The following is a 12,277-nucleotide window of genomic DNA, read 5'->3' on the forward strand; positions in this document are numbered from 1 at the left end:
ATGCCCCTTATGTGTGGTGGAAGCGTGTCTTGGGGCCTGTTCAGGAAGACAAAGGAGGACAATCCAAGCAGTAGAAGACGCTAAGCCACTGGGCACACGCAGACAGTGGTCATGAATCATCTGCTGGAGGCATTTACACTCACTGTCTCTCGAGGTTAGCTTCTGTAGAAACGCAATGTTTTACACGCGTACTCCCCCATGCAGATGAAGTGTTTATAGTGACAATGTGCCCTAACACAACCTCCCCGGGGATCATAACACGCAACTTTGACTGACAATATCCATTACGCAATGCGAGTAAATATTCTTGTTGAAAAGTGTTGGCGAGAGTGATGTCCGGCAACATGTTTTGTGTCACCAGGTTCGAGGAATCCCATGACCAGCGTGCAGCGAGACTCCGTGAATTTCCGGCGAGCACCGTGCTTGTTCTGAAGGCCACAGTGGTGGGAGAGAGTGGCGCTCTATGCAACATTCCATGACATGACTTAAAAAAAGAGGCTGGAAACTATGGATTCCGTTCAGCTTCCACCTCCCGTCTCGGAATACCACAGCTTAGATTACATCTTCCGCATTTCTCCGTCGTGGCTATCAACCTGAGGTAATTGTTATCTTAAATTATTACATGTTGCTTGAACTCTCAGCACTGACACATGCAAAGTAGAAACAAGGGAATGTCGTTGTAACACGAAAAGAAACAATGTTCATATTATGTCCAATGCGAACATACACGTGAGGTAACAAGAGGAAGGCAAGATTTAACGAAGATGACGCAGAAAGAAGGGGCAGGGGGGGGGGGTGCAGGGCGTGAGCAAGACAAGAGTAGAGAGATCTAAGCACAGCCAGGGTGACTCGAGGGGTGTCTCCCACCCCTACCCCACTCTCACCCCACCCCCACCCATGGAGAGTCACCTCACTCCCCCCTCACCCCCTCCAAGACCCGCACCTTGTCTCAACAGTCAGTCCCAATGCACTCTCCTCACCTTCTGAGTAATGTCCTCCTTCATCTAAACAAATATTAGCATTTGATCAATACAAAATTAGAATAATTGTCTTTCTGGTTCCTTGAGGGCCAACCCTAAGGACACTGTGCAAGTTTTTTTTTGAGATATATACAAGAGTTGTTACATTCTTGTACAGCCACTAGTACGCGTAGCGTTTCGGGCAAGTCCTTAATCCTATGGTCCCTGGAATACGATCCCCTGCCGCGAAGAATCGTTTTTTCATTCAAGTACACATTTTACTGTTGCGTTAAACAGAGGCTACAGTTAAGGAATTGCGCCAAGTAAATCCTCCCCGGCCAGGATACGAACCCATGACATAGCGCTCGCGGAACGCCAGGCGAGTGTCTTACCACTACACCACGGAGACTGTTTTAGCGTCTGTTAAGATGTTTTATTTAAACTTTGATTACTTGTACTACACGTGTTGCACTAAGGTCACAGAGCGCTCCCACTAGCGGCTTACCCTTTGGCCACTTTTTATTACATTTGAGGCCTCTTGTTTACCATGCAGTAAATAAGCCGGGCTTAGGAAGAACAGCAGCTCCTCTTTTCCCCCTCCCTGTTTTTACCCTATTCCCCCCACCCCCCTCCCTGTTGTTTCCCTTTTCCCTCCCTCTTTTTGTCCTTTTCCCTCCCTCTTTTTGTCCTTTTCCCGCCCTCTTTTTGTCCTTTTCCCGCCCTCTTTTTGTCCTTTTCCCGCCCTCTTTTTGTCCTTTTCCCTTCCTCTTTTTGTCCTTTTTCCTTCCTCTTTTTGTCCTTTTCCCGCCCTCTTTTTGTCCTTTTCCCTCCCTCTTTTTGTCCTTTTCCCTCCCTCTTTTTGCCCTTTTCCCTCCCTCTTTTACCCCCCTTGCCCTCCCTCTTTTCCCCCCTTTTCCCTCCCTCTTTTCCCCCCTTTTCACTCCCTCTTTTTCCCCTTTCCCCTCCCTCTTTTTCCCCCTTTTCCTTTTTTTCCCTCCCTCTTTTTCCCCCTTTTCCTTTTTTTCCCTCTTTCTAGGTACTAACTCTCCGGATATCTTGAGGTGCTTCCTGACCTGGAGTTAGTTCCGAGGATCAATGTCCCAGCAACCCGGTCTCTGACCAAGCCTCTTGGTTCATGGTCTGATCAACTAGACTTCGAAGTTTGCTCACAGTCTGCCATATAAATCACAGCCTCTTGAACAGGTTGAAAAAAATTCTGCAGAGGAAAATGCAGAATAGAACCAGCGAAGAGCAGGGGTGTCATAGGCACAATCGAACACTGTATGAACATCAGAGATGTAGAAACAAAATGTAGATTTGAAGAGAAAAATAGATAGTTTTCTTCAAGGAGTGCCAGACCAACCGGGCTGTGGTGGGTATGTGGGCCTGCGGGCCGCTTCAAGCAACAGCCTGGTGGACCAAACTCTCACAAGTCAAACTTGGCCTCGGGCCCGGGCAGTAGAAAAACTCCCAGATCCCAATCAAAGTAGAATCCCTGTACCGTGAAAAGTCAGCTAGTTATGCTCCTTATGTGTAGAGGGAGGGTTTGGAAACTTGGGCCAGTAATGTTCTATAGAATTTTTTTTAGGGTACCTATTGTGCACTCTTGCGGACGACAGAAACAATATGATCACTATAGACTAGTACTAATGATAGTGTCTAATACCATCATTAGTTTACACTAGTGTCGTCTAAGGTGGAATATTGCTCCACACTAATAGCTCACTTTAAAGCTAAAGAAAATATACAGAGAACTTTCACTGATCAATAATGGATTTTCCGGATCTACTCAATAATGCATCTAAATTATTTTGACATTTTTAAATCCCTCAAATTGTACTTATTAGAGTACAGCCAAGAGAGATAGAAACCATAATTTACACCTGGGATATATTAGACTGGTATCAAGACTCGAGCACGGCATCAAGCAGGTTCCCAATAGCACTCGGAAATAATTCAAGTGCTCAGGGGCCAGATTCATGAAGCAGTTACACAAGTATTTACGAACCTGTACATATTTTCTCAATCTTTGGCGGCTTTGTTTATAATTATTAAACAGTTAATGTCTCGGAAACAACAGGAGGCTGTTTATAACAATAACAACAGTTGATTGGGAAGTTTTCATGCGTGTAAACTGTTTAATAAATGTAACCAAAGCCGTCAAAGATTGAGGAAAGATGTACACGTTCGTAAGTACTTGCGTAACTGCTTCGTGAATCTGATCTCAGGAGTATACATGGATTAGGTTCTGATAGTTGTGTTGTTACCCAAGCCCGGGCTAGGGGGGGGGGGTCAGGGTTAACTTGGGATAACTTGAGAACGTGATCTTAATGGCTGCATTTGCTTGAAGCGATCCACAGGCCCCACGTAGCCATTACAGCCCGAATGGTTGTAATGGCTTCCTGCACTTCTTGCAGGAACTTGGTTAATTGTTTTTCGAGCACAAAGCCGCCTCTAACCGGGAAGCATAGTGACCCGGTCGCTGGGATTTTAGTTGTGAAAAATTGGTAAAATATATATTGCAATGCTAATGTATTGGTATATTTTTTAAATAGATCTTGAGTAGCCATAGTGGAAAGTCTTCTGTGGAGCTAGTTAGCGTAATTGGTAAATTGGAGGTGAAGGATGAAATTGTGTTTAAGAAGTCACAAGGTTTAGCGAAAATAATGGGGCAGTAGTTTTCATTCCACTGTAAAAAAAGTCAGTTTCACAAGAGAGGATTAGTTACTTAGGTACGTGAACTCAGTTCAGTTCAGACACAATAGGTTCAGCTCCTGAATCTATTGTGTCCCTCTTTCCACCACCACCCACGGGACAGGTACAGGGTGCATAACATGTTGTTGTTTAAGATTTAGCTATTGGGAACAAAAAGTTGCAAGTAGCACGGGCTATGGTGAGCCCGTAGTGGACTTACCTGGCACAGGAGCGGGGCAAGTAGCACGGGCTATGGTGAGCCCGTAGTGGACTTACCTGGCACAGGAGCGGGGCAAGTAGCACGGGCTATGGTGAGCCCGTAGTGGACTTACCTGGCACAGGAGCGGGGCTGTGATGTGCATAAAAAAACTGCACTATAGTGTTGCCACTGGTGGTGCCACTGGTGGTGCCACTGCGTGATGCCTGTGCTGTACATGTTCAGCGGCCTTGAAATGATTTGCGTGAATGGGATCGTAAATAGTTATAGTATTAAAAATTAGGTATACAGTATATGATTAAGAAAACCACAGACAAAAAAAAATAACTTAAATGGCTAAATGGTGATAGTAGAAATTTCCCGATAGTCGCATCCCATAGTAACCTTGCCCTACGAATGAACAAATCCACCCTAATTACAAATTACAGCCTAAGAACAAATTACCCTACGAAATCTCATTATTGCCAAGTCAATGGAATGAATACATTCTTTCAGTCTTGCATACTGAGTTAGCTCACAATACATATTTATTGTCTACTTGAAACTTGACACTAATTAAGGGGTTGGAGGATGATACATGTATTTTGTGACCTCGTGTCGGCGTCCCAATGTGTTGATAAAACCAGAGAATCTTATCGCGGTGAGTGTGCCTATCTTGGGTAATGGGCTGGAACAAGTGGCTGTGATAAGCGCCACCTTAGATAGTGTTCCATCTTCTCCAGATTGGTCAAACCTATATTTAGAACCGCCTTGTTACTCATAGCTTACGTAAACGTTATTGAATTATTGTCCCCATTAAAATAGCGGCATTTACGTTGAAGAAAAATTCAAGTATATAAATGAATACAAAAAACAGGGGGGTGGAAAGTAGTCAGTGACTGGAGGGAGGGAGAAATTCACCTCCTCCTGGTGGACCTGAGGTGGATTTCTTAGGTGGAGGCGATGAGTCACAATAACGTGGCTGAAGTATGTTGACCAGACCACACACTAGAAGTTGAAGGGACGACGACGTTTCGGTCCGTCCTTGGACCATTCTCAAGTCGATTGGCGACTTGAGAATTCGACTCAAGTCGAAACGTCGTCGTCCCTTCAACTTCTAGTGTGTGGTCTGGTCAACGATTTCTTAGGTGTTGTCCACCTCCACACACTGCTGAGGTCAAGTGTCTGATATGACCCATTCAACGGAACGTGGCTGTTGCTTCACTCGACGTGCCTGCTTAGTCATGACATATGGAGTAATATGGCCGCTTCTGGAGAAACGCTCTCTCTTGGGTTAAGGAATGTAAGAAAGCAACGAGCTACTGAAGGTGGGCGAGGTATTGCGTCAAGGTAAGGTATGCATTCATCCTGGTCATCATCCACTCCGCTTGGCGCTCAATCCCCGACCGTCCAAGGGGTTGGGTACCTGCTTGATACCTACTTGATGGGGTTCTGGGAGTTCTTCTACTCCCCAAGCCCGGCCTGAGGCCAGGCTTGACTTGTGATGAGTTTGGTCCACCAGGCTGTTGCTTGGAGCGGCCCGCATACCCACCACAGCCTGGTTGGTCCGGCACGTTTTTTAGAAAAGTCTAGTTTTCTCTTGATGTCCACGGTCCACATATAACAATGGAAACCACATAAAAAGCAGTCAAACCACAATATAGTTTACATTCCTTTAAATAGTTATAAAATAAATAAATAAATAAATAAATAGAAACACTATAGTTTCCATTCCTTTACACTATTCCATTCCATTCCTTTTCCATTCTCTTTCCATTTCCATTCCATTTAAAGGTACCATTCCTTTCCATCGTCACATCCCAAATCCTTATCCTGATCACTTCCAAGTGCTATATAGTTGTAATGACTTGGCTCTTTCCTCTGATATTTCAATTCAATTCCCCCTCGCCACCCACGTATTCATGGGGGTAGAAATAGCCTAAGCTACTGTATCCCTTTGAGATGTATTCTATTATCTCAATAAACGTACTTGAACCACCAATTAAAATCACAATCGCCTTTTCTTCTGCCCTATCACTCATTTTTCCTACCATCACCTCCCACTATTGCCACTACCACGTCACCAACTTACCCAGTACCACTACTCATTACCACTACCCAGTACCACTACTCATTACCACTACCCAGTACCACTACCCAGTACCACTACCCAGTACCACTACCCAGTACCACTACCCAGTACCACTACCCAGTACCACTACCCAGTACCACTACCCAGTACCACTACCCAGTACCACTACCCAGTACCACTACCCAGTACCACTACCCAGTACCACTACCCAGTACCACTACCCATCTTCCACTACCCATCTTCCACTCCACAACTACCCCGACCAGTTCAACACCACCAAGTGAAAGGTAGCAACAACAACGGGAAAGAGCGATAGGAGAGCATAAAGTTATCAACAAAACTTAACACTTATCGTCACAAGAACTTGGACACGTTCTTGCAAGAAGTTCCTAAAATGCTCAACATGCCTAAATGATTTTCTTGAGCGCAGGCGAGAGATACATACTAATTTACACAAGGAAATGAGTGGAGGGGCTGGTCCCAAACCTGCACATGAGATAACATCACACGAGACCAAAGGGCATGGCAGGATGGGCCCTTGTGGATTTGTTCATGTGATGCATCACGCTATTGTCATTTCTGCGTATAATGTGTGAATATGTTTGGGTGGATAGAAATTGCCTCGTATTGACCAATAGACCTTCTGTAGATGCTCCCGGACGCAGGTTCGAATCCTCGTCACGGCCCTTGTGGATTTGTTCTTCTGTAGTTTCCTTTGTTATATGTTCTTACATACGTCCATATATGGAGGTGTTAGGGGGTAAGAGTTAGCAAGTTGATCGATTGATGAAGATTAAGCCACCCAAGAGGTGGCACGGGCACGAATAGTCCCGTAAATTAGCAAGTTAATGGTACAGTGTTTATAGAGTTGTGTGGATGAGGGTGGAGGCGAGGTGGGCGGTGTAGTGGAGCGTGCACCCTCCACCACTTGCTCTACCAGGTTAAGGGAGAACTGCCCCGCTGCCCGTCTTTGTCTTCCTCTTTAGTCTTCCTCACGTCCTATCACTTTGTGTCGCAGTCTTTCTTACGCTTCTTATTAAGATGCATAATTCACTCACTTTACAAATACGTTGTTTAACCATAATTCACCTTCGAGTTTATCTTTAGGCTGATACCGGATATCACTGGCACTGCGTACTGGTATCCGGTCAGAGCTCTTGAATGTTGTACTTGAATTGTATTTTCTCAGCCGTTCTCATCAGGTGACGAGCGTACAGCGTGTGTGGTGCTCCTATCGTACAGACGCTTGTGTGTGTACACCATCCACCTTCACGTGTCCAGCCTCACTCATTACTCCAGAAAATTTGTATGTTAGGCTTTTATATTTCATTAAAATACGCAGTTTTGTTGTATCCATAATGCACAGTTGTATGTATGGACAGCTTTTTATATACACATCAGCTCAGACTGTTATTTTTTGTTTACTTAAGAACAAAGGTAACTGCAGAAGGCCTATTGGCCCATACGAGGCAGCTCCTATCTATAACCACCCAATCCCACTCATATACATGTCCAACCCACGCTTGAAACAGTTACACAGGTCAAGCCTCACACTCGGCTGCGGAAAAATTATAAGCCTCTGAAACCAAATATATAATATCTATTGCAGAGACAATCCGCACAACGTTGGGGTTTGTTGACTGACTGGGTCAGTTGCCCCATCAATGGACGTCATGGACCAATATAAGGTAGACTTGTATTATTAAATTTGGACAAACCGGAAATGTGTTCATGTTACTAATGCAACCTAAACTAACTTAACGTAATCATCCTGATCCCAATACACGATATTTGAGGCCTGAATACAGTGCATATGTGCTATACTAGGCGTAGGAATATTTATGTTTGGTGTTTATCTTTAATTTTCCGGACCCTATCAAATGAATAGTACCAAATTCTACTTTCTATTTGTCCGTCACGTCGATATTGTGACGATCGGCCACATAGCTACAAAAAGTACAGCACGAGGATGGGTTAAATTATATGTGGCGTTAGAAACGTTGTGCCTGGAATATCCACTTAATTAACTGTAGCTTAATCCTCACATATCCTCTGGTCCTTACCTTACCTTGTTACCTTGAGGTTACCTTGAGATGATTTCGGTGCTTAGCGTCCCCGCTGCCCAGCCCTCGATCAGGTCTTCTCATTGCTGGACTGGTCAACCAGGCTGTTGGACGCGGCTGCTCGCAGCCTGACGTATGAGTCACAGCCAGGTTTATCAGATATCTTTTGAAGGTGTTTATCAAGTTCTCTCTTGAACACTGCGAGGAGTCTGCCAGTTATGTCCTTTATGTGTAGTGGAAGCGTGTTGAACAGTCTCGGGCCTCTGATGTTGATAGTTCTCTCAGAGTACCTGTTGCACCTCTGCTTTTCAACGGGGGTATTCTGCACATCCTGCCATGCCTTGTGGTCTCATGTGATGTTATTTCTGTGTGCAGGTTTGGGACCAGCCCCTCTACTATTTCCTACGTGTAAATTATTATCTCTCTCCCGCCTGCGCTCAAGAGAATACAGATTCAGGCTTTTAGTCGATCCCAATAGTTTAGATGTTTTACCGAGTGGATTCTAGCAGTAAAGGATCTCTGGACGCTCTCCAGGTCAGCAATTTCCGGTCCGTCTAATTAACACAAGCTACCACAAACTACACAAACTTCAGAAAGCTTCCTGGCAATACGTTAGTAATGAATAAATATGATATATTTACTCATTATAATGTTGGTGCTGAATGTACAACACGAACAAACATAATTTTAATCTGAAAAAGTATCTTTTTTATAAAGAAATTAGACGAAAATAAAAAGCTGGTGACGCCAAATCAAGTCGACGATCCAAGCTTCGGTTAGGTTAGGTTAGGTTAGGATAGGTTAGGATAGGTTAGGTCAGCCTAACTTAATATATCATATTTATTCATTACTAACGTATTGCCAGGAAGCTTTCTAAAGTTTGTGTAGTTTGTGGTAGCTTGTGGTAATTAGACGGACCCGCAATTTCTCCAGCTGTGAAAGGGGCTGTCATTGTGCATCAGTACTCCACTCTAGAGAGCACTAGCGTCTTGAAGAGTATCATCATCGGTATAACATCTCTAGTGTGAAAACGTCTTGCTATTCTCCCACTCAGTACGTCGTTTTTTAACGAGTCGACCAAACTATCAAATTGACGTTGTTGGAGTAAAACTAAAGCATCACAATGTTGACATTTTGAGAGTTATGGCCTTCAGATGTTTGGTGAGTTTCTTGGATTCGAATATTTCTAGTCGAGCAAAACCATTCCGTCTTTTAGTGTCAGAATGGGAAGATTAGGTATGAAGATTATGCACTATTCACGGCTCATTTTAATAGTCCTGAAGAGACTAGTATGTTTAGCTTGTAGCGATAAATCTGGAAAATGTGCAAGTTTCAAGGGGAAAACAACATGGGATAGGCGTTGAATTATAAGTCACGAATTACACTGGGCCCGTTTGTTGAGTACACACCACCACATAAATCCTCACCTGCACAAATGAACAAATCCACAAGGGCCGTGACGAGGATTCGAACCTACGTCCGAGGTTCGTCCGACGTCCGAGATTCGAACCTTACCTGCAATTTGGCACATGGGACCATTTCCACTTGGGTAGGAGAATGTGCCACGTGTATGTAGGGCAGCTTGATATTTAGGGACCAAGTGCCCCAAGTTAAGACAATTGGCTGCCACTTGGTAACGCGGGACTACTGCTGGTGGAGGAGGAGGTTAGTGCTGGTGAATTCTCCAGTCTTTTGACACGCTGTGATAAAGGTAGTGCTTGTGTCTCCCTCACGGCGCCCCCTACACTACTGGTGCGGCTCACTAGCGTAGTTACCCCTCGCCAGGCCACCGTCAATGCTCTCTATTACTGCTTAACACTTACCCGCAAATTTGTAGACATATATGCCACGTGTCATAAAATTATATACACACACAATGTATACAAACATGTATAATTATGTATGTGTAGTATATATTATTGTGTGACTTAATGTGAAAACGTATGACCACGAAGGAAATTAAAACTTTACAAGAAAACGCTGCAGTTTTCTATTTCAAATCTGCTGAAGTAATGATACGTAAACTCACGGAAAAGAAATAAGATATTCCAAGCATGAAATATCTTGTTTCTGTTCTCCTGTGAGTGTATAAGTTTATGTACTACCTACGGGAGTAGGGGGGTGTACTCGTCTAGTTGTGCTTCCAGGGGTTGAGCTCTGGCTCTTTGGCCCCCACCTCTCAGCTGTCAGTCAACTGGTGTACAGATTCCTGAGCCTACTGGGCTCTATCATATCTACATTTGAAACTGTGTATGGAGTCATCTTCCACCACATCACTGCTTAATGTATTCCATCTGTTAACTACTCTGACACTGAAAACATTCTTTCTGATGTCTCTGTGGCTCATTAAGGTACTAAGTTTCCACTTTCGTGCCCCTGTTCGTGTCCCAACCGTGCTAAAGAGTTTGTCTTTGTCCACCCTGTCAATTCCCCTGAGAATTTTGTGGGTGGTTATCATGTCTCCCCTTACTCCTGTCTCCCAGGGACGTGAGGTTTTGTTTCCGTAAAGCTGTGTGTGTATTCACCTAGTTGTGCCTCCGGGGGTTGAGCTTTGGCTTGTTCGGCCCGCCTCTCAACTGTCAATCAACTGTTACTAAGTACTAACAAACCATTTTCAAGCGTGCGCGCGCATACCAAAAAGCAGCCCGGAACGGCTGTCTAACTCCTAGTTACCTATTTATTGCTAGGTAACAGAGGCATCAGAGTGAAAGAAACTCTGCCCATCCGTTTCCGCCGATGCCGGGAATCGAACCCCGGACCAAAGGACTACGTATCCAGCGTGTTGTCCACTCAGCTACCAGGGCCCCCACACACCCAGTGTGTGTGTGTGTTTTATTTATCATTTGTATTATTTGTTTCTGCAGAATTGAGCTATTTTCTCTTGGACCCCGCCTTTCTAACAATCTAATTTTCCTCTTCTTTATCTACTACATAACACACAGAAATCACAATAGCGTGATGCATCAAATGAACAAATTCACAAGGGCCGTGACGAGGATTCGAACCTACGTCCGAGAACATCCCAGACGCTGCCTTAATCAGCGTCCGATGCTCTCGGGCGTAGGTTCGAATCCCCGTCACGGCCCTTGTGGATTTGTTTATCTACTACATATATATGTGTGTGTGTGTGTACATAAACACACACACACACACACACCTGGATGAGATTCTGGGAGTTCTACTCCCCAAGCCCGTCCCGGGACCAGGCTTTGACTTAAGAGCTTGACCAGATCTGGATATGGATTTCCACCCTTCGTGTACACAAGGGGGGCATAACCAGCCCTTGTGGCTGGTTCAAACGGGAGATCAGGAGCATATTGGTCCAACAGGCTGTTGCTTGGAGCGGCCCTCAGGCCACATATTCTCTACATAGAGGTGCCAATGGCACAATCAGAGAGCACTGTCTTAATAAAATACTCCCTCCCTTTGCACATGTGGTTTGGGTACATGACAGGTACTGAATTTGACCTCGGTGAGATTGTGGTCAATACCTTAATTTATATTCTGCAGCATTAATCTCAATATTATGATTACTTGGGGGAAAATAGCAGTGTCACATCACTGTTTAACTAGCCACGTTTCCTTCGGCACTGTATTAGCTAAGCGTCACGCCTTGTGCCGCCAATTGTCTCTATTGAAACATTACTGTTGTTGTTGTTATAGATTCAGCTACTCGGAACAAGTTCCAAGTAGCACGGACTATGGTGAGCCCGTTGTGGACTTACCTGGCACAGGAGCGGTGCTGTGTGTGTCGCTGAGAGGCATTACTGATTTGATTGATTGATGAAGATTAAGCTACTCAAAAGGTGGCACGGGCATTAGGACCGTGAGAGGCACAACTTTACAGTGTTGATTTATAAAGTGTTGAATGTCAAGTGGTAATGAAGGCATAACAATTAGTGTGTTGTTGTTGTCAATAATGAGTGTGACGTCAATGAGTGGCATGTTATTGTGTTTCAGGTGGACTTGGAGCACCAGCGGGAGGTGGTGACGGCAGACGGGATGGCCCTGGCGCACATGTGGGGGTGCCCCTTCATCGAGGCCTCGGCCAAGAACAGGTGTAACGTCAACGAGGTTTTCGCCGAGATCGTTCGCGAAATGAACGTCAATCCCGGCAAGAAGGACACCGGCAACTACTGCTGCTGCGTCCTCCTCTAACAACCAGGTGAGTCCTCTCGTTTTTGTTGATTATTCATTACGGCTGGTCTGCGGGCCGCTCCAAGCAACAGCCTGGTGGACCGAACTCTCACAAGTCAAGCCTGGCCTCGGGCCG

General features: G+C 44.9%; 1 protein-coding gene across 1 annotated transcript in view; it reads left to right on the forward strand.

Moving 5' to 3' along the window:
• The window catches only part of Rap2l (Ras-associated protein 2-like), a 201,661-nt gene that overhangs the window by 119,374 nt on the left and 70,010 nt on the right, over nucleotides 1-12,277 (forward strand). Inside the window, exon 3 of the mRNA XM_045757099.2 lies at nucleotides 11,965-12,169. Coding sequence (XP_045613055.1) covers nucleotides 11,965-12,162 — 198 coding nt within the window. The 3' untranslated portion in view covers nucleotides 12,163-12,169. The remainder of the gene's footprint in view (nucleotides 1-11,964; nucleotides 12,170-12,277) is intronic.

Source organism: Procambarus clarkii, chromosome 86 (assembly GCF_040958095.1).
Source record: "Procambarus clarkii isolate CNS0578487 chromosome 86, FALCON_Pclarkii_2.0, whole genome shotgun sequence".
Taxonomy (NCBI): domain Eukaryota; kingdom Metazoa; phylum Arthropoda; class Malacostraca; order Decapoda; family Cambaridae; genus Procambarus; species Procambarus clarkii.